Source organism: Leptonychotes weddellii, chromosome 7, assembly GCF_054177405.1.
Source record: "Leptonychotes weddellii isolate Sample4059 chromosome 7, ASM5417740v2, whole genome shotgun sequence".
Classification (NCBI taxonomy): Eukaryota; Metazoa; Chordata; class Mammalia; order Carnivora; family Phocidae; genus Leptonychotes; species Leptonychotes weddellii.
In genome coordinates, this window is record NC_138375.1 from 118,929,707 (window position 1) to 118,953,400 (window position 23,694).

Sequence of the window (23,694 nt, forward strand, 5' to 3'; positions counted from 1 at the left end):
TGATGGCGGGTGGGAGGGATGGGGTGGCTGGGTGATAGACACTGGGGAGGGTATGTGCTATGGTGAGCACTGTGAATTGTGTAAAACTGATGAATCACAGACCTGTACCTCTGAAACAAATAATGCAATATATGTTAAGAGAAAAAAAAAAAAAGAAGAAGAAGCTAGCAGGAGGGGAAGAATGAAGGGGGGGAAATCGGAGGGGGAGATGAACCATGAGAGACAATGGACTCTGAAAAACAAGCTGAGGGATCTAGAGGGGTGGGAGGTGGGGGGATGGGTTAGCCTGGTGATGGGTATTAAAGAGGGCACGTACTGAATGGAGCACTGGGTGTTATACGCAAACAATGAATCATGGAACATTACATCAAAAACTAATGATGTAATGTATGGTGATTAACATAACATAATAAAAAAAAAGTGATTTTGCCTAAAAGGTAAAATACTTCCTTGAATTTCTCAAAATCTATTAAATATTTTAAGAAACCTTTTTGGCCTAGATTTGTAACTGTGACCACTATAATTCCATATTTTTTCTGTATTTCAACATACACTCAGGACATAATTATAAAGAAATAATTCCTGAAAATCTCTAATAAAAATGCCTTAAAAAACCCTCTGGGGCTATAGTATAATGTTTAGACTCAATTGATATTTCTGGAATTCAGCATTTCCCCCAAAATGGCACACACACACGTACCTGAAAACTCACATAATTTATAAGCTTAATAGCATATGAAGAATCAGTATGCTGAATAAGCAATTTTTCTTGTTCTATGTTTTTGTTTTTAATTCATTAACTCAAAAAATGTGTTTTTAGAAAACCTGTTTCTGGCCATACCTTAGTAAGTGGAATTGTACTATCTCTCGTACTTTTGGCAATGAGAAAACTGAACAGTGTTTGAACGACTGTTTTCAGACACTGGACAACAGCAAGAGAGAACTGAGGTCCCTAAGAGAAGGAGAACAAATGTGATCTCTAAAACTGCTTGACTTTCTGTCTGAAGATATTTCTCAGAACAAACCATAGGGAGGGGGGAACTCAAGCAGAGCATAGATAAGGGGGGCTTCAGTGAGAAGACAATGCAGAGAATGGAGTTCAAATCGCCTGAGGCATCTGGAATCTATTTTATGGAGTACTGGAGCTGCATAGACAAGCTCTAAAAATCTGCAAAGGTGTTCCTTTGAGCCTGTGTCTACATACCAAGCTGCAAATAAGTGTGGTGAGATTTCTCAAGGCTGGGAAAAGAGCAACTACATCGAGCCTAGAAATGATAAAATTCCTGGAGCTCATGTAGGGTTGGCAGACATATGAGTTCTATTCAATTAGAGTGGATAGATCCTACTGAATATACAACAGAGACTTGAGTGGAACACCTAAAAAAATTTTGCACATTAGAAATAAGGTTGGCCTAGTCTTAGAATAAAGGCTACTCTGGATCCACCCTAACAAAGCCTTCACAAAACCTTCAAGAACTTAAGCTGATCTGCAATTCAATTAAGTGGACAGCAAAATGAAGCTCAACAATCAATAAAAAGAATAGCCATTTGGCACTCTCACATTAACAGTGTCCAGCATCCAACCAAAAAATTACTAGATATGTGAAAAAGTTCAGAAAACGTGACCCATAATCAGGAAAAAAATCTGTCAATAAAATTAGACCCAGAAATAATAGAGATGATGAAACCAGCAGACCAAGACTTTACAAAAGCTTATATATATATGTTCAGTATGCACAAGAATTTAAAGAAAAACCTATAATATTAAAGAGAAAAGTGGAAACTATAATAACCAAATCAAATTCCTCAGAAGAGAAATATAAAATATCTGAAACAATAAATTCACTAAATGGGCTTAAGGGCAGGTTAGACATGGCACAATAACCCAGTGAACTTGACGAGAAGCTGACAGGTTAGAACTAAGTGGAATGCAGAGAGAAAAATAAAGGCTGAAGAAATAAACAAGAGTGGGGTGCCTTGGTTGCTTAGTTGCTTAAGCGTCTGCCTTTAGCTCAGGTCATGATCCCAGGGTCCTGGGATTGAGCCCTCATCAGGCTCCCTGCTCAGTGGGGAGCCTGCTTCTCCCTCCCCCTGCTTGTACTCTCTCTCACTCTCTCTCTGTCAAATAAATAAATAAAACCTTTTAAAAAAATGAACAGAGCATCAGTGACCCATGGGAAAAACCTGGTAGACTCATACAGGTGTAACTGGAATCCCAGAGAACAGGGGGTAGGCAAAAAAATTATTTGAATACATAATGCTCCAAATTTTTCCAAAGTTGAAAACCATAAACTTACTGTACTAATCAATACAACGGAACCCAAGCAAGAAAAGCACAAGGAAAGCTCACCAAGGTACATCATAATCAAACTGCTGGAATCCAAGGATAGGGAGAAAAATATTAAATCCTAAAAACGTACTTTATATATAAAGGGAAAAAAGATTACAAATTTTCTGAATATACCGTCAGAACTAATAGAGGCCAGAAGACAATGAACCATTACCTTTAAAGTGAAGGAAACAAAACAAAATAAAGCAAAACCAAACAAAATATAGAATTCTATATCTAGTGAAAATACCCTTCAGATAAGGAGGAAAAATAAATACACTGTCAGTAAACACAATCTGGGAATTTTGCTGCCAGCAGATTTGCTCTGCAAGAAATGTTAAAGGATGTTGTTCAGGCTGAAAGAACATGGTTCCAGGTGGAAACGGTGGTCTATGTGAAGGCATGAAGAATGTTGGTACAAATACATACGTATTTCTTTTTCATTAATAAGTTCTTTATAGGATGATTGACTTTAAAGCAAAAATGATTAAAATCTATTTTGGTGACTGAGGCATATATGAAAATAAAGTGACTATATGAAATGTAGAAATAAAACGCATAATAGCACAAAGGAAGGGAAACAGGCAAAGGTAAATACACTTTTAAGGAACTTACATTACATGCAAAGTGGTATCATATAATTTGAAAGGAGACTGTAATAAGTTAAAAATGTATACTGTAAATCCTAAAGCGACCATTAAAGATATAAAACAAGAGCTATATACAGTAAATAAGCAAACAAGAGATTAAGTGGAATGCTAAAAACAAAAACAAAAACAAAAACCCTCAGTCCAACAGAAGACGCAGACATAGGGAAAAAGGAATAAAAAGGATTGGAAAACAGAAAATAATTCAATGTATCCATAGTTATATTATGTTTAAATGCATTAAGGGTATTGGTTAAAAGAGAGAGACTGTCAGGCCAGAAGGGGAAAAAAGGCCCTACTATATTCAATTTAGAAGAATGCACTTTAAAAATAAAACATAGGTAGATTAAACCTAAAAGGATGGGAAAAATTAAGCATGAGACACTAATCATAAAAAGGATGTATTGGCTATATCAGTATCAGATAGCATGGACTTCAGGGCAAGGAATACTTGGAGAGATAAAAAGAGAATTTTTAAAAATGCCATTTAAATTTAAATTACTTTAAATGTAAAATTCTAAATGACATTTAAAACTTACTAAGTAAACCATACAATCCTAAATGTGTAAGAGAGCATTAAAATGCATGAAGCAAAGCTGACATAATTGAAAGGAGACATGGACAAATCCACAATTTCAGTTGGAGTGTAGTTCTCTTTCCCTAATTTATAAAACAAGAAGGAAATCAATAGGAATACAGAAAATGTAAACCAAATGGAGCTAAGCAATATTTAGAGAAGAGTCAGCAACTACAGAATATAGCTTTTTAAAGTATAAATGTAATATTAACTAACATGAGCCATGGGCCATGAAACAAGTCTCAACTGAAATCACACTCAGTGAATCCTCTAACCACATAGATTGAAACTAGAAATCAATAACAAAGTATCTATTTTAAAAATCTACAAGTATTTGGAAATTAAACAATACATTTATAAATAACCCATGGGTCAAAGTAGAAAATTACAATGGTAATCTGAAAATATTTTAAACTAAAATTACAATACCCATGAATTGTGATACACAGCTAAAGCAGTTTTTAGAAGGATAAATTGTCATATTAGCAGAGACGAAAGGACTAAAATCAATTATCTGAGTTTCCACCTGAAAATGGTATAAAAATGAGCAATTCAAACCTAAAGTAAGTAGGAAGAAAAATAAAGAGCAGAAGTCAAATTAAATAGAAAGTAGAATAACAACAAAGGCGATCAATGACATCAAAAGTTGGTTATTTCAAAAGATTGAAAACTGATAAAAGTCTAGTTTGAGTAAGTAAAAAAAGAAAGATACAAATTAACAATGTGGGAAATGAGTGAAGGAATATTGCTATAATGTTATAGACATTGTAGTATAATAGGAAAATGTGATAAACTACTTTAAGACAATAAATTTGATAAGGTAAGGGAAACAGCTTAATTCTTTGCAGACACCAATTACCAAATCTGACCAAAGAAGAAATCACCTGGACAGTCATATACATACACACATATGAGTGTGTACACACTCATTCACAGACACACACTAAAGAAATTAAGTTGGGATTTAAAAACCTTCCAACAAAGAAAATACCAACATTCAAACACTGAAGAAAATTTACTGCCAGTTTTAACAAAATATATTATAAAATAGAAGAGGAGGGGCTCAGAGTTCTTTAAATGTACTAAAAATAACTTTTAAGATGGATAATAAATATAAATACCTTTATTTTATTGTTTCCTTGATAAGTAATACATTAATTAAGAATATTTATTGGTATCTATTAGATATTCAGGAAAATTATATTTTTATATATTTTAGAGACAAGTTTTTTTAAAAAGATAAGTTTTTTTGCAAATATTTTTCTGACACTATGACTTGCCTTTTTATTTTCTTAGTGGTGCCCTTTAATGAGCAATAGTTTCACTTTTGATGAAATCAAACATTCATTTTTGGGTGAAGGGGTTGGTATTTTTGCACATCTGTTGTAAAGAAATCTTTGTCAGCCACAATGTCTGAAGGTTTTCTCTTATTTTTTTTTAAAGATTTTATTTGTTTAGAGAGAGTGAGAGAGAGTGCATGAGCGAGAGCATGTGAGTGGTGGGGGGGGCAGACAGAGTGAGAGGGAGAGAGAATCTCAGACTCCTGACCGAGCCTGGAGCCGCATGTGGGAGCTGGATCCCAAAATCCGAGATCATGACCTGAGCCGAAACCAAGAGTTCCACATGCTCAACCAACTGGGCCACCCAGGTGCCCCTCTCTTATGTTTTTTGCTAGAAGTTTTAGAGTTTTAGCTTTTTTGTGTAGATCTCCATTCCATTTTGAGTTAATTTTTGTGTATGATACGAGGTAGGAGTTAAAGTTCAGTTTTTGCCCCTCACATAAGTACCCAATTATTCCAGCATTACTTGTTTAAATAATTTTATCTTAATCTGTGTTACCCAAACACGTTGGTTGGAAGTCAGTTCACGCCCATATTTAATGTATAATTTGTTAATTTGTTAAATTTTCTTTGTCAATTTTTGCTTAAAAGCTTTCAAGCTAAATTCCTGGGTTCATACAATTTTAAAATTATAATGTCTTTATGATGAATTAAATTATTTTTTAATTATTCTGTAACTTCTTTTTATCTCAAACAATGCATTTTCCTTTAAAGTGAGTTCTGACTTGGGTGCCTGGGTGACTCAGTCGGTTAAGCATCTGCCTTCAGCTCAGGTCATAATCTCAGGGTCCTAGGATCGAGTCCTGCATGAGGCTTCTTGCTCAGTAAGGAGTCTGCTTCTCCTTCTGCCCTTCCACCAGCTCACGCAGGTGTGCATTTTCTCTCTCAAAAATGAATAAAGGAAATCTTTAAAAAAAAGTGAGTTCTGACTTATATTACTATGGCTCTATCAGAATTCTTTTGGTTTGTATTTTTTCTAGTATAGTTTTGCATTCTTTGATTTTCAGTTTTTGTGACTCTCACATGAATATCATATACCTGAATGATTTTTAAAATCCAGTCTGATAATTTTTGTCTTTTAACTAGAGATTTTAGTTTTTAAATGCTTAAGATTGCTGGTATGTTTTGTTTTATTTATACCATCTTATTTTATGCTCTCTTTTTTTCCTTTTTGCTGTATATTTCTGTTGTTTTTCTCCTAGTCTTGTAGTTTATTGATTGAGTTTTTAAAATTTAGTTTTAAAAATTGTATTTGGTTATTTAAATATGGTTTTAGTCAATTTTGTTTATTCTTATTTTTAAATCCCTTTTTCATATTTTAAAACAATTATACTATTTTTTCATTTTCTGTATATGATCCAAATACATATCTGATTCTGATCTCCCTTATTTTTGCTGTGTCTGTTCCCTGTTGTGTTTCCTGAACTTTTTTTTTACTACAAAATTATATTTGTTGAACCTTATAAAATTCCTTTGAGGTCTGGTTTGAAGGTGCATCACTTCAAAAAGGATTTGCATTTGCATAAGCCAGCCACCTTGGTAACTTTATTAAAATAAATGTCTTGGAGTTTTGGACTTCCTAGTTGGGTAAATTAGTGCTACGAATCCATTGAGCATTTGCTTTGGGTTTGGAGTCTTCAGGGAAGTTCATTTTCTACTTCTACCCAGTACCAAAGTTAATACAGACACATTTCCTTTCGTTCTCCTTTTATGGTGCAAATGCATTTCTATGTCTCCTTCACACTGAGCTTGTAGACCTTTGGGGTCCTGCTTTATGTCAGTGTCTCCTGTTCCAGCCTCCACTTTATAAAGCCTCAGGCTTTGTTTTCTGTCCATGGTCTGCCTTGGTGTTCAAAATCTAAACTAGTCGCCAGGTTTAAGCACAAGTGAGGTTTCAGTCAGCCTAATGCTCTGGTTTCCTGTTCTCACTTTGTTTTTGGCCTGTGAGGGTTCCTTAATTTCTTCTCAGTTTAGAGGTAACTTTAAAATGTGTTTTTTTTCTTCCTTTTATAATTTGCTCAACACTTTAAATTGTTCTTAGCAAAAAGTTTTTCCATAGTGGTTTGCATGCAAAACTGCAGGCAAGGTAAGTGGACCCATATGACCTTTATTTCTTTAGACTTTTACAAGTCCTAAGCTATAATGATTTTGTAAAGATGTATAGTCCATCTGAACTCCTGTACATTTTAGACTTTCTCATTAATTTTTAACAAAACAATTAAGCCATGATATTCAGAAACACAGATTATAATTACGTATGGGAATACAACTCAGAGAGTAATGAAAAAGAATAATTGTATTGGGAGGGAAGTAACTGTCTCCTTTGAGGTAATATAGTGTTTTATGTATAGTTTGCCAGGAAATAATCCATTTTCCTAATGCTATTTCAAAAAAAAGATTTTCAATAACTTCCTTTCAATGCCCGAAAAGGCCTTTAGGAAATGTGTTTTATGATATGTATTCTCTATAATAGGTTTGAAATCTATGATTTGAGGCTTAAAATCTAGGATTTTAATACTGTATCATTTTTTTTTTTTACCAAATTTGACCCCCATCCATGTGTGCTATCTCAGTAAATGCCATTATTATTTGCCTAGTTGTTTAATCCAGAAACCTAAAAGTCATCCTTGAATCTTCATCTTCTATCAACACATCCATTTGCAAAAGTTTCATGAGCTCAACTTCTTCAGTTTCTAGAAGCCACTGGGTTCTTCCCATTCCCATTCTTCGATAGGATTATGCAAGTGGTCATTTTGTCTTCATTCTTGCACCCTTCCTCTAAATTCATCAGGATAATTGTGATTTCCTCAGTTAAGCAGAAAACTTAGTGGGTTCTTGAATAAACATGGTAACATATTATATTTTCAACCCCAATCTCTAGAGTAGTATTCAGGATGTTCAGGAGCACTCATGCTGTTTCCTTATGAAGTAAAAGACCCTAATAACTTATGCCTAATTCTAAGTACAAAGAAAACTGACAATAATGAGGCCAAATAGTAACACAGACATGTGATTCCATTTTAAATTAAATGTTCTTTTCATAAGAAAAAGTAGTTGGAGATTTATGTTTAGAGATATGCATCAGGAAAAGAAGATGGGATCTGGCTGACCCGAAGGCAGTGATGAGAGAAGAAAACTGTCTTTTCATGATCTGTATTCCCCTGAGTTAGCTCTATACACTTGATCTCATTAATTAAGAAAGGGGGGGGAAAGAGGGGAGTTTGGGGGGAAGTTCAAGGCCAATGTGTTCATATATGACATGTACCTTAAAATAACAAGTGTAATGTGAGAGGCAATGAATAAAAAAGTAAAAAGAGATACTAGGAACAAGATACTATGGCCACACTGCTTGGTCTGAAATCCAAGATAACAGTTTTTTAGGTTTATGATCTTGGGAAAGAAACTTAAAACTCTCTTGTCCTTTAGTCTCTGATTTTAAAAAAAATTAGTGGTGCCTACTTCATAGAGATGTGAGGATTTATTTAACAGATATATTTAATGAAGTGGCCCATACTAATTACTATACAAGTATGAACCATCTTTTCTTAATTAAAATTCACTCATAAAAAGTCTTTATTACTTTCTGTGTACCAGAGTCTGCTTGAGTTATTGCAAGTGAAGCTCCATGCAACATGATCCCTGCCTTCAGAATTAACCATGGAGATACACAATATAAAAGGACACATGTGAACAGATAAGAAAACTCAGATGGTGATGGTGGTAAATGCTCTAAAGGAGATAAAGCTGGACAGGGCAGCAGGGACTGACTTGGTGATGGGTCACAGTGGTTATGGAGAGAACTACTTGATAGAAATTAGTAACTGTGGTGGGATAAATAATGGCCCCCGAGAAGATAGCCATGTCCTAAGAGATAGATAACATTACAAAGTACCTTCTCTGACTATCAAGGGATGAAGTTAGATTAGAGATCAATCACAGGGAAAACTGGAAAAATCACAAATGTGGAAATGAAATAACACACTCAAAAAGCCAACGGATTAAAGAAGAAATTACAAGGAAGTTAGAAAATATCTTGAGACAAATGGATATGAAAACCCAACACAGCAAAATGTAGAGGACACAGCAAAAGCAGTATGATGGGGGAAATTTAGAGCAACAAACACATGAAAAGAGAAGAAAGATCTTGGGAAGCCTGGGTGGCTCATTAAGTGTCTGACTCTTCTTTATGGCTCGGGTCATGATCTCAGGGTCATGAGATGGAGCCCTGAGTCAGGCTCCATGCAGAGCATGGAGCTTGCTTAAGATTCTCTCTCTCTCCCTCTCCCTCTCCCTCTGCCCCTACCTCCTCCCCACATGTGTGCACCCAATCTCTCTCTCAAAAAAAAAAAAAAAAAAAAGAACAAACATCTCAAATTAACAACCTAACTTTACAACTTAAGGAACTAGAAAAAGAATAAACTAAACCCAAAGCTACCAGAAGGAAGAAAATAATAAAGATTAGAGCAGAGATAAATGAAATAGAGAATAGAAAAATAATAGAGAAAATCAATAAAACCAGAAGTTGGTTTTTTGAAAAGGTCACCAAAAACAATGTAACTTTAGCTGTATTGACTAAGAAAGCAAAAAAAAAAAAAAAAAGAGACAACTAAAAAGTCAAAAATGAAAGTGGGGACATTACAGCTGATGCTGCAGAAATAAAAAGGATTATAAGAAAGTTAGTATAAATAATCCTCATACCAGTCAGGATGGCTAGGATCAAACAGACAAGAAATAACAAGCTTTGGCGAGGATGCAGAGAAAAAGGAACCCTCATGCACTGTTGGTGGGAGAGTAAACTGGTGCAGCCACTCTGGAAAACAGTATGGAGGCTCCTCAGAAAATTAAAGATAGAAATTCCATATGATCCAGTAATTCTACCTTTGGGTATTTACCCAAAGAAAATGAAAACACTAATTCTAAAAGATATCTGCACCTCTATGTTTATTGCAACATTATCTACAATAGCCAAGATATGGAAGTAACCTAAGTGTCCATCAATAGATAAATGGATAAATAAGAGACGGTGTGTGTGTGTGTATGTGTATGTTATGTATATATGTATATATATATAACAGAATATTACTCACCCATAAAAAACGAGCTCTTGTCATTTTTGACAACACAGAGGGACCTAGAGGGTATTATGCTCAGTGAAATAAGTCAGACAAAGAAAGACAATGTGACTTCACTCATATGTGGAGTCACAAACAAGCAAACAAAAACAGAAACAGAAACAGACTAATAGGTACAGAAAACAAACTGGTAGCTGTGGATGGTGGAAGAATGGATGAAATAGGTAAAGGGGATTAAGAAGTACCAACTTCCAGTTATAAAATAAAGTTATGGGGATTAAAAGTAGAGCATGGGGAATATAGTCAAGCATACTAAAATAATTGTATGGTGACAGACGACAGCTACATTTGTCATGGTGAGCGTTGTGCAATGTATAAAACTGTTGAATCACTATACTGTGCACCTGAAACTAATATAACATTGTATGTCAACTATACTTCAACAAAAATTTAAAAAATTTGTATGCTAACAAATTGGATAACCTAAATGAAATGTACCAATTCCTAGAAACACAAAACTTACAAAGACTGAATCACAAAGAAATAGAAATCCTAGAAATACCTATAATTAGTAAGGACACCGAGTCAGTGATCAAAAATATCCCCCAAAAGAAAAGTGCTGGATGTTATGGCTTCATTGGCAAATTCTACGAAACATGTAAAGAAGAACTAACATCAATCCTCATATTTTCCAAAGAAGTGAATTGGAGGGAAGACTTCCTAACTCACAGTATGAGGCCTAACTCATTCTTCACTACCAAAGCCAGACAAAAACACAGAGACACAAAAACAAAATTACAGACCGTTTCTCTTATGAACACTGATGCAAAAATTCTCAACAATATACCAGCAAACTGAATTCACAAGTATAAAAGGCATTCAAATCAGAGAGGAAGAAATACAATTATTTCTGATCACAGATGATATGATCTTCTATGTAGAAAACCCTAAAAATTCTACACACACATACAAAAGAGCCTGTTTTAAAAGTAGCAGGATACAAAGTCAACACACAGAAAAACAGCTGCATTTCTATACATTAACAATGAACAATCTGAAAAGGAAATTAAGAAAGCAATCTATGTACAATAGTATCAAAAATAATTAACTCAACTGGGGGGGGTGAAAGACTTATACCATAAAAACCAGAACACATTGCTGAAAGAAATTAAAGAAGACATAAATAAATGGAAACACATCCCAGGTTCATGGATTGGAAGACTTAAAACTGTTAAGATGTCAATATTATCAAAGTGATCTACAAATTCAATGCAATCCTTACCAAAATTCCAACGGCCTTTTTTACAGAAATAATAAAACCTATCCTAAAATCCATATGGAATCTCAAGTAACCCTGAATAGCCAAAACACACTGGAAAAAGAGGAACAAAGCTGGAGACTCATACTTCCTGATCCGAAAACTTACTAGAAAGCTAGTGTAATCAAAACAGTATGCTGCTGACATAAAAACAGACATATAGACAAATGGAAGAGAATAGAGACCCCAGAAATAAGCCTTTGCATATGGAGCCAAATGATTTTCTACAAGGGTGCGAAGATCATTCAACAGAGAAAGGGCAGTCCTTCTACCAGTGGTACTGAGAAAACAGAGTATCCACATGCAGAAAAATGAAGTTGTACACTTGACTAACATTATCTACAAAAATTAACTCAAAATGGATCAAAGATCTAAATGTAAGACCTAAAACCATAAAAGCCTTAGAAGCAAACATAAGGCAAAACTTTACAATATTGAATTTGGCAGTGACTCCTTGGATATGGCATAAAACGCACAGGTGATAAAAGAAAAACAGACAAACTTCATGAAAATTAAAAACTTTTGTGTATCAAAAGACATCATTAACAGAATGGGAGAAAATATTTGTAAATCATATATCTCATAAGGGGTTAATATCCAGAACATACAGCAACCTCCTAAAACTCATCATCATCATCAACAGCAACAATGAATCAAACAAACAACCTATTTCAAAAATGGACAAAGGACTTGAATAGACATTTCTTCAAAGAAGATATGCAAATGGCCAAGAAGTACATGAAAAGGTTTTCAACATCACTAATCATTAGGGAAGTGCAAATCAAAACCACATGAAAAATCACCTCACACCCATTAGGATGGCTACTACCTGAATAAAGGGAAAACAAAAGTTGGTAAGAAGTGGGGCGCTGGGTGGTTCAGTTGGTTAAGCATCTGCCTTCGGCTCAGGTCATGATCCCAGGGTCCTGGGATCGAGTCCCGAGTGGGGCTCCCTGCTCAGCAGGGAGTCTGCTTCTCCTTCTCCCTCTGCCCCTCCCCTCTGCTAGTGTTTGCTCTCTCTCGCTCTCTCTCTCTTGCTTTCTATCTCTCTCAAATAAATAAAATCTTTTTAAAAAAGAGTTAGTAAGAAAATACAGAAACTGGAACACTTGCACGCTGTTGGTGGGAAGGGAAAATAGTACAGAATTGTGGAAAAGGGTGTGGCAGTTCCTAAAAAAATTAGAAATAGAATTACCATAATATACAGCAATTCCACTTCTGGGAATATACTCAAAAGAATGAAAAGCCGGATCTTGAAGAGATATTTGTACACCCACGTTATTATTCACAACATTATTCATAATAGCTAACATGTGGAAGCAGCCCAAGTATCCATGGATGAACCAACGGATGAGCAAAATGTGGTATATGCATATCATGAAATACTATTTGGCCTTAAAAAGGAAGGAAATTTTGACACATGCAACAGCATGATTAAATCTTGAGGAGATTATCCTAAGTGATGTAAGATAGTCACAAAAGAATAGTTACTATTCTTATGAAAGAACAAAAGAAGAGATACCGCATATAGAGAATATGATTCCACATATGCAAAGTGGTCAAATTCATGAAGATAGAAAGCATAATGGTGGTTACCAGGGAATGGGAGGAGAGGGGAATGGAGAGTTACTGTTAAGGGGGACAGAGTTTCAGTTTTGCAAGATGAGAACAGTTCTGGAGATGGACGGCGGTGGTGGTTGCAAAACAAAGCGATGCACTCAGAGCCACTGAAATGTACACTTACCGTAGTTAAGATGGTAAATTTTATGCTGCAGGTATTTCACTCCAGTTAAAAAAACAAGTGTTATTAAGGAAAAAAAAAATCAATTTCTGAATCCCTGGAACCTATGAATGCTAACTTATATGGCAAATAAATAAATAACTTTGCATATATGAGTAAGGATCTTGACATGGGGAGATTATTCTGGATAGTCCAAGTGGGTCTGAAATAAAATCACATGTATCCTTAGAAGAGGTAGGAAGAGAGAACTTTGAAGACAGAAAAAGAGGAGACGTCAAGGACACTAGGGAGGCAGGCAGGGGAATGATGCGGTCACAAGCCAAAGAATGCTGGCAGCCACCAGAAGCTGGAGGAGGCAAGGAGTGAATGCTCCCCTAGGGTCTCCAGAGAGAGCACAGCTTTGCAGATGCCTTGATTTTTGGTCCAGTGAAAGTACTATGGCCTCCAGAACTGTGAGAGAATACATTAAACCACCAGACGGGTGGTACTTGATAGAGAACTCCTAAGATACTCATACAGTGACAGACTATAGCAGGGTACGCTGAAGGAGGAAGAAGTATCAGCATGGGGTGAGAATACAATTTTTGACTTAGACTTCTTATTTCTCAGGTACATGAGATATCTGATAATTTACATCCAATAAACATGTCAAGCAACAGAGCTAGACGGGATTCCCTAGGGAGACAGGACAGCAAGGAAGGGGGCAGGGCCCAGGCTTGAGACCTACAGTATGGGAACATATGGAAAATATGTAGAGGAGGACAATCCATCGAAAGAGACCGGTAAGGGGCATCCAATGAAGTAGGCAGCCTCAAGTCTTCAAAGTCAAAAGAAGAAAGTATTGAATGAATGGTGACCATTGGATGTGTTAATATGGAGGGCATTTGCTGACTTTATAGTAACTCCCTTTGCCAGAGGGGAGACAGAAACAAGACTGGATTGGTCGAAGAGCCTAGGAATAAGGAATTAGAGCATGGAGATGTCCCATTTGTAAAACTGGCTGGTTCTTCTAGTCACATTTGTTAAGTTACTAAAAATCATAGTACAATGTCGAGTTTTACAGAATATGAGAACATTCCATTTGAGACATCCATATTCCTTTCCAGCTTGGAAAAAAGAAAACATATTCCCAAGTGTAAGAGCCAATTGTTGGCTATTGAACGAATGTCCTGAAATTGTCTCGGTTTTGTACAGTGTCTCCAAAAAACGGGTATTAGTTTTAATCCCAATTTGGATATCTGGGATGATTCACTTGTACTTAAAATGAATTTAAAAACCTAGCAGGTAAAAGTAGATGAAATTGGTAATTAATAACACAAAACTAATGAGTGTGTCACATGACAAAGGATTTCTTTTTACTGTCCCCTTTCCTCATATTTTCCTACCCCTAGAAAGCAAACCCTAATGAGAAAAATAACTCAGTCCAAGAGTAGACTATTTTTAATATTGCAAAGTAGAAACAATCATGTAATATTGGGTTATTTTCCACGTACAAAGCGTTTCCCTTGGGATATTATTTCTTTTGAGAAAGAATAATGAGAACATTATTTCTGTTAAGAAAAAAAAAGACATGCAGGCTTTCTTTAAAGACAATATAAATACAATGTTTAAATTCTGGGAGAAACTTCACTGTTTTTCAGACCTAATCACATTAGATCCTTTTATCTGGGCATGCCATAACTATAGATGATCATTTCACATGACTTAATTGGTTTGTAATTTTGATATATAAACAATATGTATTTTGGCAACTATTTTCTTTCATATATTTAAAATCACTAACTGGCCTAATTAAAATGGCTGATACAATTCTTTCCAGATGCAATATTTAAAAATTTAAAATACTCTCTTCATAGGTGAAAATACCTGAAGTGAAGCAAGAGATAGCATCTTTTCCCATTAAAAGATTAAGTCTGTTCAGTTATCAGAATCTTTTTTAAGAATCCCACAAGATTTTCTATTTCTAAAGTAATCATTCACATATATGCATTTGCACATGCAATAAATGTGTATATGTATGTGTATGTATATATGAAATAAATACATTCATGAAATATATATCTGTGCATATATATGAAATAAAACATACCTAAATCCTCCAACAAGTGTTTTTTTTTTAAACATGGACTAACATGTGGAAGCAATTTATACTCTCCCCAAAACATAGACAATCAGATTGCTTTTGCTCTGGTAAGTCCCCGGGAGAGAAGAAAAGAAATTCCTACTTGATATGACAAGAGGTGCTTCCTGGGAAATTCAAACATGTAACTAGAAACAGACTGATGTCCTCGTCATCAGAGAACTGTCAGGGCAGGGGGAGGGGAGCTCGTACTTGGATTGGCTCTGTGTCAGGTTACCTAAATAGCTATGTGCCGGCTTTTCCTCCACAACTTTGATTCTTCTTGCTCCAGCAGGTATCACCAGCACTTCTACATAACCTGTAAGAGTCAATAAAACATGAAATAAATCACGAGTTCTTTTAAGATCTCTTTTCTTAATTGACTTGCCCCCCTCCTTTTTTCCTTTTGGTTTTGGTTTTTGCTATGATATTTCAATACCTACACAAAGAAAAAAAGTTGTATATAAAAGCTGTCATGATTTCAAGTGGAGAAGTTTCTTGGAAAGATGTTGAGTCTATGGCACTATTAAGGGCAAACAGGTAATTGTATGTTATGTAAAGAAAAAAGCCCACTGATATCTCATGAAGTATGAGGGTGGAAAAAAAAGCACAATGGTCCAGCCCATTCAGAAACACAGTAGATCTTGGAACAAAGCAAATAACTTCAGATTTTGTTCATGAAACTCCTTTAAGTTAGAATGTGTGGGGAAGACGAAATGTAGCTGGAGAAAATACAGATGGCGGGATCAGGTGCCTGGGTAGCTGAGTATAGGACAAGAGAGACCAAGCACTCCCTTAGGAAATTAACAAAGGGTTTTGAAACTGGGGCTGGAGACAAGTGTCAGGCCACACCAAGCAATCTGCCGTCACCCTGGAAGATGTCAAACAGCTAGAAGGAAGACACATTTAGATGTTTCTTAGGAAAGGTTTTTCAGCAGAGGTTAGGGATGTAATACTCAAAGTGAAATAAGATAAAGTGAGAAAGAAGAGAGTGTGCAGAAGTCAAAATTAAGACTTCATTTAGTGCAGAATACTGATAAGGCAGACATCTACTTAGGCTGAATAGTTATGTTTTAAATTATAATACATATGATGCATAAAATAATGTTTAATATTCTTCTTAATATCTGGATAGTTACATATATCTGATCAAAGTCTAACTTCAAAGTTAGTTTTTAAAAGGCACAATAACAAATCCCAGAATTGTCATGTGTTGATTAATTATTCGAATTCCTGAAATTGTTTAGAATTATTGGTATATACCCAAAGGTAGCGTACACCCCACCGGGTGGCAGTGGCTGGAATTCGAGGCATGTGCTTTTCGAATAATAATTTCCACTAGCGAATGCTGCTTATCCAATTTAACCATTTTTAGTAACACCAAACCATACAAGCACTATCACTTTGATACATGAACAAAATACGCAGCAATGAAAATAGAAACAAATGCTTACTTGCCAATTTATACATAGAAGTACAGTAAGAAGATCTGGGCACTCAATGAGCTCATAATGAAATTGGAAAGACAAGGCAAAAATACCTTTTACAAATATGAGTTTAAAAAAACTTCCAAAATTATGTAAAAGAGATCATATGCAAGATGATATGGTTAATTCCCTGCTTAAGAATATAAACCAATGTTTCAACTGTCCTCCTAACCTGGTCACATCATCACTCAAAAGATTCACTGCTATTTTTAACTCACAGAATGGGATTTTTTCTTGTTTTCCTTTTAAATTGTTATATGCAGTACTCATGTTTGAGAAACACTGGCATCAGCTGGAATCACTCTAATTCACAGAACATTTCAGAGAGTCAAGGAAAGCTTCATCAAGAAGTAAACAGATGAACTGTCCCTGAAGAATGGACAGGATTTAGATATGTATAGAAAAAGTATGAGTTTGCTGTATGAAAAGAGAAGTAAGAGAGTCAGTAATATTTTTAGTAACATATCAATAAAATAATTCTGTCAGAGAAGATGTTAGAATATGTCTCTGTGAAAGACATATGCATGCCCAAGACGCTGAATTGATCCATCTGAAGCTAGTGAACATTCTATAACAAGGAACTTGGTAGTTAGACACTGGTTTGGAGAAGCTTTATCTGACAACAGTATGCAGGATACTTAGTGATACAGTTGTGGATAACAGTGTCAGGAGGTTACTGTAAAATCCCAGGAATATGAGAGGCTAAGGAAGAAAATCCAGACGGCCCTGTGAAGAAAAAAAAAATCTGAACTTGACAACCAACAGAAAGTGGGGAAATAAACACTGAACACAATGTGTTCTTATTACTTCTGTGAGAATGCAGCCATAGTTTATAAGAACATGGAAGTCAAGTTTTGGTAGTAATCTGATAAGTTCGACTTTGCAATCTGTACTTAATAAAACCGTGTAACACACTAGTAAAAAATATCTGCTAAGAACTGTGGAACATCTGGAACTCCAGACAAAAGTCAGGCAAGTGGAGTACTTTTGTGAGGCAGTAATATCAGCCATGAAAGTAATTAGAAAAAATGGAGAGAAGAGAAGTGCAGGACTCAACCTAGGACAGCCATCGCTTTCACCAGACTGAAAATAAAAAAGAATCCGGAGAAGGAATAATCACAAGAAGACCTGGAGATCTGGCTGTTTTGGTGCAGTGGGATCCTATGGATTGGATTATCTCCAGGGGAGCCATTGGTCAGCTGTGTCCATAGCTGTACAAGAATCAAAGAGAAAGGTGACAAAGGAGAGCCCATCGGATGTCACAATCAAGAGGTGACTGTTGGGCGCCTGGGTGGCTCAGTTGGTTAAGCAACTGCCTTCGGCTCAGGTCATGATCCTGGAGTCCCGGGATCGAGTCCCACATCGGGATCCCTGCTCAGCAGGGAGTCTGCCTCTCTCTCTGACCCTCCCCGCTCTCATGCTCTCTCTCTCTATCTCCTTCTCTCTCTCAAATAAATAAATAAAATCTTGGGGTGCCTGGGTGGCTCAGTCGTTAAGCGTCTGCCTTCGGCTCAGGTCATGATCCCAGGGTCCTGGGATCAAGCCCCGCATCAGGTTCCCTGCTCGGCGGGAGGCCTGCTTCTCCCTCTCCCTCTCCCCCCGCTTGTGTTCCCTCTCTCGCTGTATCTCTCTCTGTCAAATAAATAAATAAAATCTTTAAAAAATAAATAAATAAAATAAAATAAAATCTTAAAAAAAAAAAAAAGAGGTGACTTAATCTCTGAGCAAAAGAATTCAGTAAAGTATTTGGAGAAGAGGTTAAATTTCAGGATGTTAAGAAAGAAGAGTAGCGAGAGAGAGAAGTAGAGGGAGTAACTGTCAATTCCTATTCGGGTTTAGCAGGAAACTCAGAGATTTGCTGTGCATTAGGACACCAGATATATCTAAGTTCATGGATATATCTGGAGCAATTCTCTGTTACTCAACTGGAATGGCTTAAAGGTCAGATGAGTTTAGACTGAGTTTAAAGAAGGAAGGGAGGGAGAGAAATACTGAGCAAAGACATTCGAAGAGAGATAGCCAATGACTGTGGGGCCTAGATAGTTTTCAATAATGAAGTCATTTAGCACAATTAAGAATGCACTGTTTTTCAAGTTTTTATTTAAATTCTAGTTAGTTAACATATATTTAAATCAATGAATACGAGAGTGGCTATTGCCGAATTTAGCAGTTGGAATAAAGTCTGTGATGTCCACGTCGTAAATTTGATCCTCATGTTGGATAGCTGGCTTTGTACACAGGAACATCTTATTTAATAACCAGGGATCCCATTCTGAAACAGACCTCTTAAGATGCCAACAGCAGTCATTATCTTCATGGTAATGATAATGATAAATGTCACATTTTGAACAACTGCTATGTGCTAGACACTACTACAGGCAATTTACATAAATTATTCATTTAATCATAATGATAACATCCAAGGTAGATAACTACATTTCTCATTTGATAGATGAGAAAATGAAGGTAGAGGGAAAAAACACCATTTTCAAGACTGTTTTGTCAGTAATTAGCTGACCAAAGCTTTGACCTCAGATCTGATTCCACTATGTGCTTCCAGCTAGGACCCACTGCCACTATTGCATAAAATAGAATACATAACACTATTTCTCTCCTTCCGCTATGCCAAACATACAAACCAAAAGTCTCAGACCATGTGTTCCTTATACAGGATCAGTATCATCATCTCTTCTCCTAAGAATAACACATTTTATGCCCAGTTTCTTCCTAGTATATATTGGTAACTATCTAATTCCACAACCAGCCAAAAATACAATTTATCTTTAAAAATTCCTTTAAAAACTTATCCTGCAGCTAGGCAAGTTAGAATGAAAGACATGATAAATGCACTAAGAAAAAAAACCTCCTCAAGTTTATTTTCTAGCTCCAACAAAAATGATTTAGCAAACTCTAAATAGAGCACAGGGACTGAAAACACCCACATGTGTCTGCACATGTGTTACTCATACAATATATACAGTGTGCATGGCCAACTGGACCAAAGAAGCCTGCAATTCCTTCAAGAAATTCTAGGAAGTCCATAAACTATAAGGATAAAATTGTCTCCAGAGAAATGAACACAACATTCTTTAAGTCACAAATAGATGAAGCCCATGATATAATTAAGGACTTACACAGATTTTTGTTTTTCAAACTTACTAAAAAATAATGTTTCGTTATTAATTATGTTAGTAAATATTAATGGATCATACACTATGCTGGTCATGGGGAATATGGTGTTAAACAAAAGTAGTCAGGAGATTTTTCCGCATGATCTTAAAGACTACAGGGGAAACAGAGACGAGTAAATGTAAACTTACAAATGTGATTAGAGCCTCACCAGATGGATACAAATATGGTGTCACTGAACAAGTTGTTAGTGATGGGAAGTGGAGGATGTTCAGTGTTCACTGAAGAAGTGCCATTTGAACTGAGATCTAAGTGACGTCTAGAAATGAACCGAGCAAAGCTAAGAGAAAGCTAACAGAACCGTATTTTTAAATTCAAGGTGCTGGAGGGAGCATGGTGAGTTTGAGCATCTGTAAGAAATCTGGAAAGGAAAGGGACGCTGGTGTGAGATGATCTTGGAGAGACAGGTAAGGACAACACCACGCAGGACCTTATGATCCAAGCTAACAATTCTAGTCTCTTTCCTGAGAGTCATGTGAAACTAGCATAGAGTTGGAAGGAAAAAAAACAACATTATTAGTCTCCAATATTCCCAGTATCTTAGGCATCTCAGACATTTTCCAAATAATAGCTTCCATTAACATGAATTACCAATAGCAAATGAACAAATGAACAAAAGTAGAAATAAAAGTGCAATAAAAACAAAGGAGGTTTGAAGTAGAAATCTGGGGGAAAATGTACCCACACAACTGCAGTCAGAATGAAAAGCATCACTCATTTTTAAACTGGTGTTTCTGTTTTCTATGCTTAGTGGAAAAATAAAGTGTTACTACAACTAAATAAAGATGTCAGTGCTGAATGTGATCAGTAATCTTCAGTGAACTGTTTCCATGCATATTAAATAACCATGCAAGAATATTCTTCAAAAATTCTTGTATCTTTAAAAAATCTCTTTGGTCTTTCAGACTTCATCTGAACTTCTATACTGTAAGCCCTTCTCCACTACAATCATCCTGGAAAGCTTCTTATAATTGTAATTCTTAGTTGGAAGTCTGAGAGGCTATTAGAGCAAAGTATGATTTTTCTAAATGAGTTCTGGCAGATTTTGACTTGTAGGACCTGTCACATTTTTCACAGCTTTGGAGGTTGAGATTTTGATCTGCAATTTACCCTGGGCCTCAGTTATTTTTAGGCTTCAAGATCTTCAAGCTCACTTATCTTTTATTCTGCTGGGGCTATCAAAAAGTTATATTCCACTTCAGAGGGCTGTCTAATTTTCTTTTTTGAAGGACTCTTTTATCCAGAATGAACTCAGTTTTCTTGATTATTCAGACACAAATGGATTGGTCTTTGTATTCAAACTAAAACATTCTTTAGTTTCAGATTTTTTGATATTTGAACAAGAAAAGAACTTAAGATAGGAAACAAACAGATATGTAATAGAAGCATACTAATAATGATGAAAATATAATCATAAATACTAAAGAATGTTGAGAAGATGCCCAGGTAAGATGCTAATGTAAATGTCTGCTTACTCCCAGTAAGCTGGAGGATAAGGTGTTTTCTACATATAAAGCAAACCTTTGGGTAATTATATTTCAATACAAACACTATCACGTTTCGTTGGGGATCACTTTAAAACTCACACTACATGGATCATTCATGGCCATTTCATTCTCACATCCCTGGGGTACCAGTATTTATAGATGAGGATACAAGAGAAGAGGGGCTGACTCCCTACTATTAATGTATCTGGACCGTGATCCCACATCTCCTGACTGTCCCTGCTACCACTTCCACTCTACCACACTGCTACAAACTCTCTATTTCTAAAATCTTATTCCTTCAAATTGAATAAAAACATTAAAAAAAAACAAACAAAATGGAAAGCTGAAAACCTGAAGACTAGTACTCTAACTATAGCTGCCCTAGGCTGTTACAAATCTTTCTTCTCTGTTAGACATCATGCTTTGCATTGGAGAATTAGGTCTGAAGAAACCTGATAACATTAGCCAATGCAAATTAGATTATTCCCTTTCTGCTCTACTTTATTAAATGAATAACAGATGACTTCATATTTACATTAAAGGGACATGGGCTTGTTAGAATCTCTGGCTCATGTCACATGTATCATATGTCATCACGAAAAATCACTCAATCCCCATTACAAAAGTCTTCAATTAAGGAGTCAGAACTGTGATTTCTAAGTCAACTTTAATGTAATCTCTCTGTTCTCAAAGACTGTTTGGATTAGTAATCTTGAAAAAAAAAATTACCTGCTCCTCTAGTATGATTAAAATCCCCTTTAATAATTTTGCATGATTTTCCATTGCCGTTGCATACGCCGCAGTGATCTTCCCTGGCAAGGGACCCTAATAAACCATCGCAGCCAACTTTCTGTAACAAGAGATTGACAGTAGATCATAAAGTGAGTTTTTTTTCCCTTTTGCTTTTTTAACCACTGATTTAGAACAAACCTAGTATCTCCAGACTAGACATATCTAATTGACAAACTAGTAAAATGTCATATTTTCTGGTGCAAACTAATAGAGCAAGCTCATGTCGAATGATGTCATCAATAAAGTGACCAAATAGCAGGACAGTGATGAGGGTATTTTTCCCATATTAAGAATTAAATGGTATCCTAAAGCAATTTGGAAAAACATCACTGAGACAAATGCAATTTATATAAACCCCAAAGGAAATCACATTTCTATTAAATATAATATTATTAATCTACTTCATCCTACTTAACATAGAACAGATATACTTCATTATATGGAAGGCTTCACTTCTTAAGGTGGTCGCAAAGCAAAGGCTAAATATTAAATATTAACTTTGTGAAAATCAAACATAAATGTTTATTTTCACTACAGTTCACGAATAAACTTCTATCCCCATCTGCTTTGGCATCCAGCACATGAATGTGAGTAAGGCTGCTCACAACCCATGGCCCCATGGCCACTGTAAGAAAATACGAACAGTGGGGAAATTCATTTTAATTTGCTTCCAAGGGAATTATGTTAATATGAATTTTCTGGGAAAAAAAATCATTGACTCTTTTCTAGTGAATAATGTTGGTCTCCCATTGATATTCAGAAAATATGATTATAATTTGCAAAGTTGTGCATACTCAAAGGGCAGAATTTAATGTCAATATTGTCAGAACTAAATGGTAACGCTTATTCCGCTACCCTTAATCAAGAAGGAGTTGCAAGAGAGACTGATTTATAATGTTACAATTATTTTAGAGGAATTTTTAACATCTTAAATAAAACACGAACAAAAACAGGGTCCTTTTCTGTGGTTAGTGTTGGTAGTGTTCGGGTGGGGGAAGAAAGCAGATTATAAAATGCAGCTGCATGATGAATATCCTGAGAAAGCCCAAATCACATTAAACCTGCATAATATAGCATCCTTTCCTTTTATCAAGGGGATCTATCAGTGTCAAGAGGTAGACAAAGCAATGCATTAGTGGAGAAGTTTGATCTGCAAATCAAAGCTTATTCAGAGAGAAATAAAGAGAATGTCATGGATGAAAGAGGTGGCCACCACAGGAAATTCTCAAAATACAACAAAGGTACTGGAAGAGCTCACTAAGGAGGAGCCATAAAAAGACCTGAAAAAAAAAAAAATCTCTCATTTACGTACAAATGAGGAAAAATTGACAGTAGAGTGTAGAGTGGTCTTTGAAATGATAAAAACAATAATAATGCTCTATCCCCAGCTGTTTCTTGGCAAATACAACAAACCCAAGAAACAGTAGCTAAATGACTGAAAAATTAGTACCTACTAATTTATTAGTTCTTTCCAACCCTTGTAACTGGGATATTACAAGTCTGTAAACCTAAAATAAAGGCCAGGGATAGACATGATGTCATGGCTCAACAATCATGCATTTAAAAAATAAGAATAAAAGATTTTTTATTTTGGGG

At 35.7% G+C, this 23,694-nt stretch overlaps 1 protein-coding gene across 1 annotated transcript in view; it reads right to left on the reverse strand.

The window, feature by feature from the left end:
* Nucleotides 1-23,694, reverse strand: part of ADAMTS19 (ADAM metallopeptidase with thrombospondin type 1 motif 19) — a 214,333-nt gene that overhangs the window by 25,178 nt on the left and 165,461 nt on the right. Inside the window, exons 16-17 of the mRNA XM_081825619.1 lie at nucleotides 22,036-22,156; nucleotides 15,305-15,462 (exon numbers count right to left, since the gene is read on the reverse strand). Coding sequence (XP_081681745.1) covers nucleotides 15,305-15,462; nucleotides 22,036-22,156 — 279 coding nt within the window. The remainder of the gene's footprint in view (nucleotides 1-15,304; nucleotides 15,463-22,035; nucleotides 22,157-23,694) is intronic.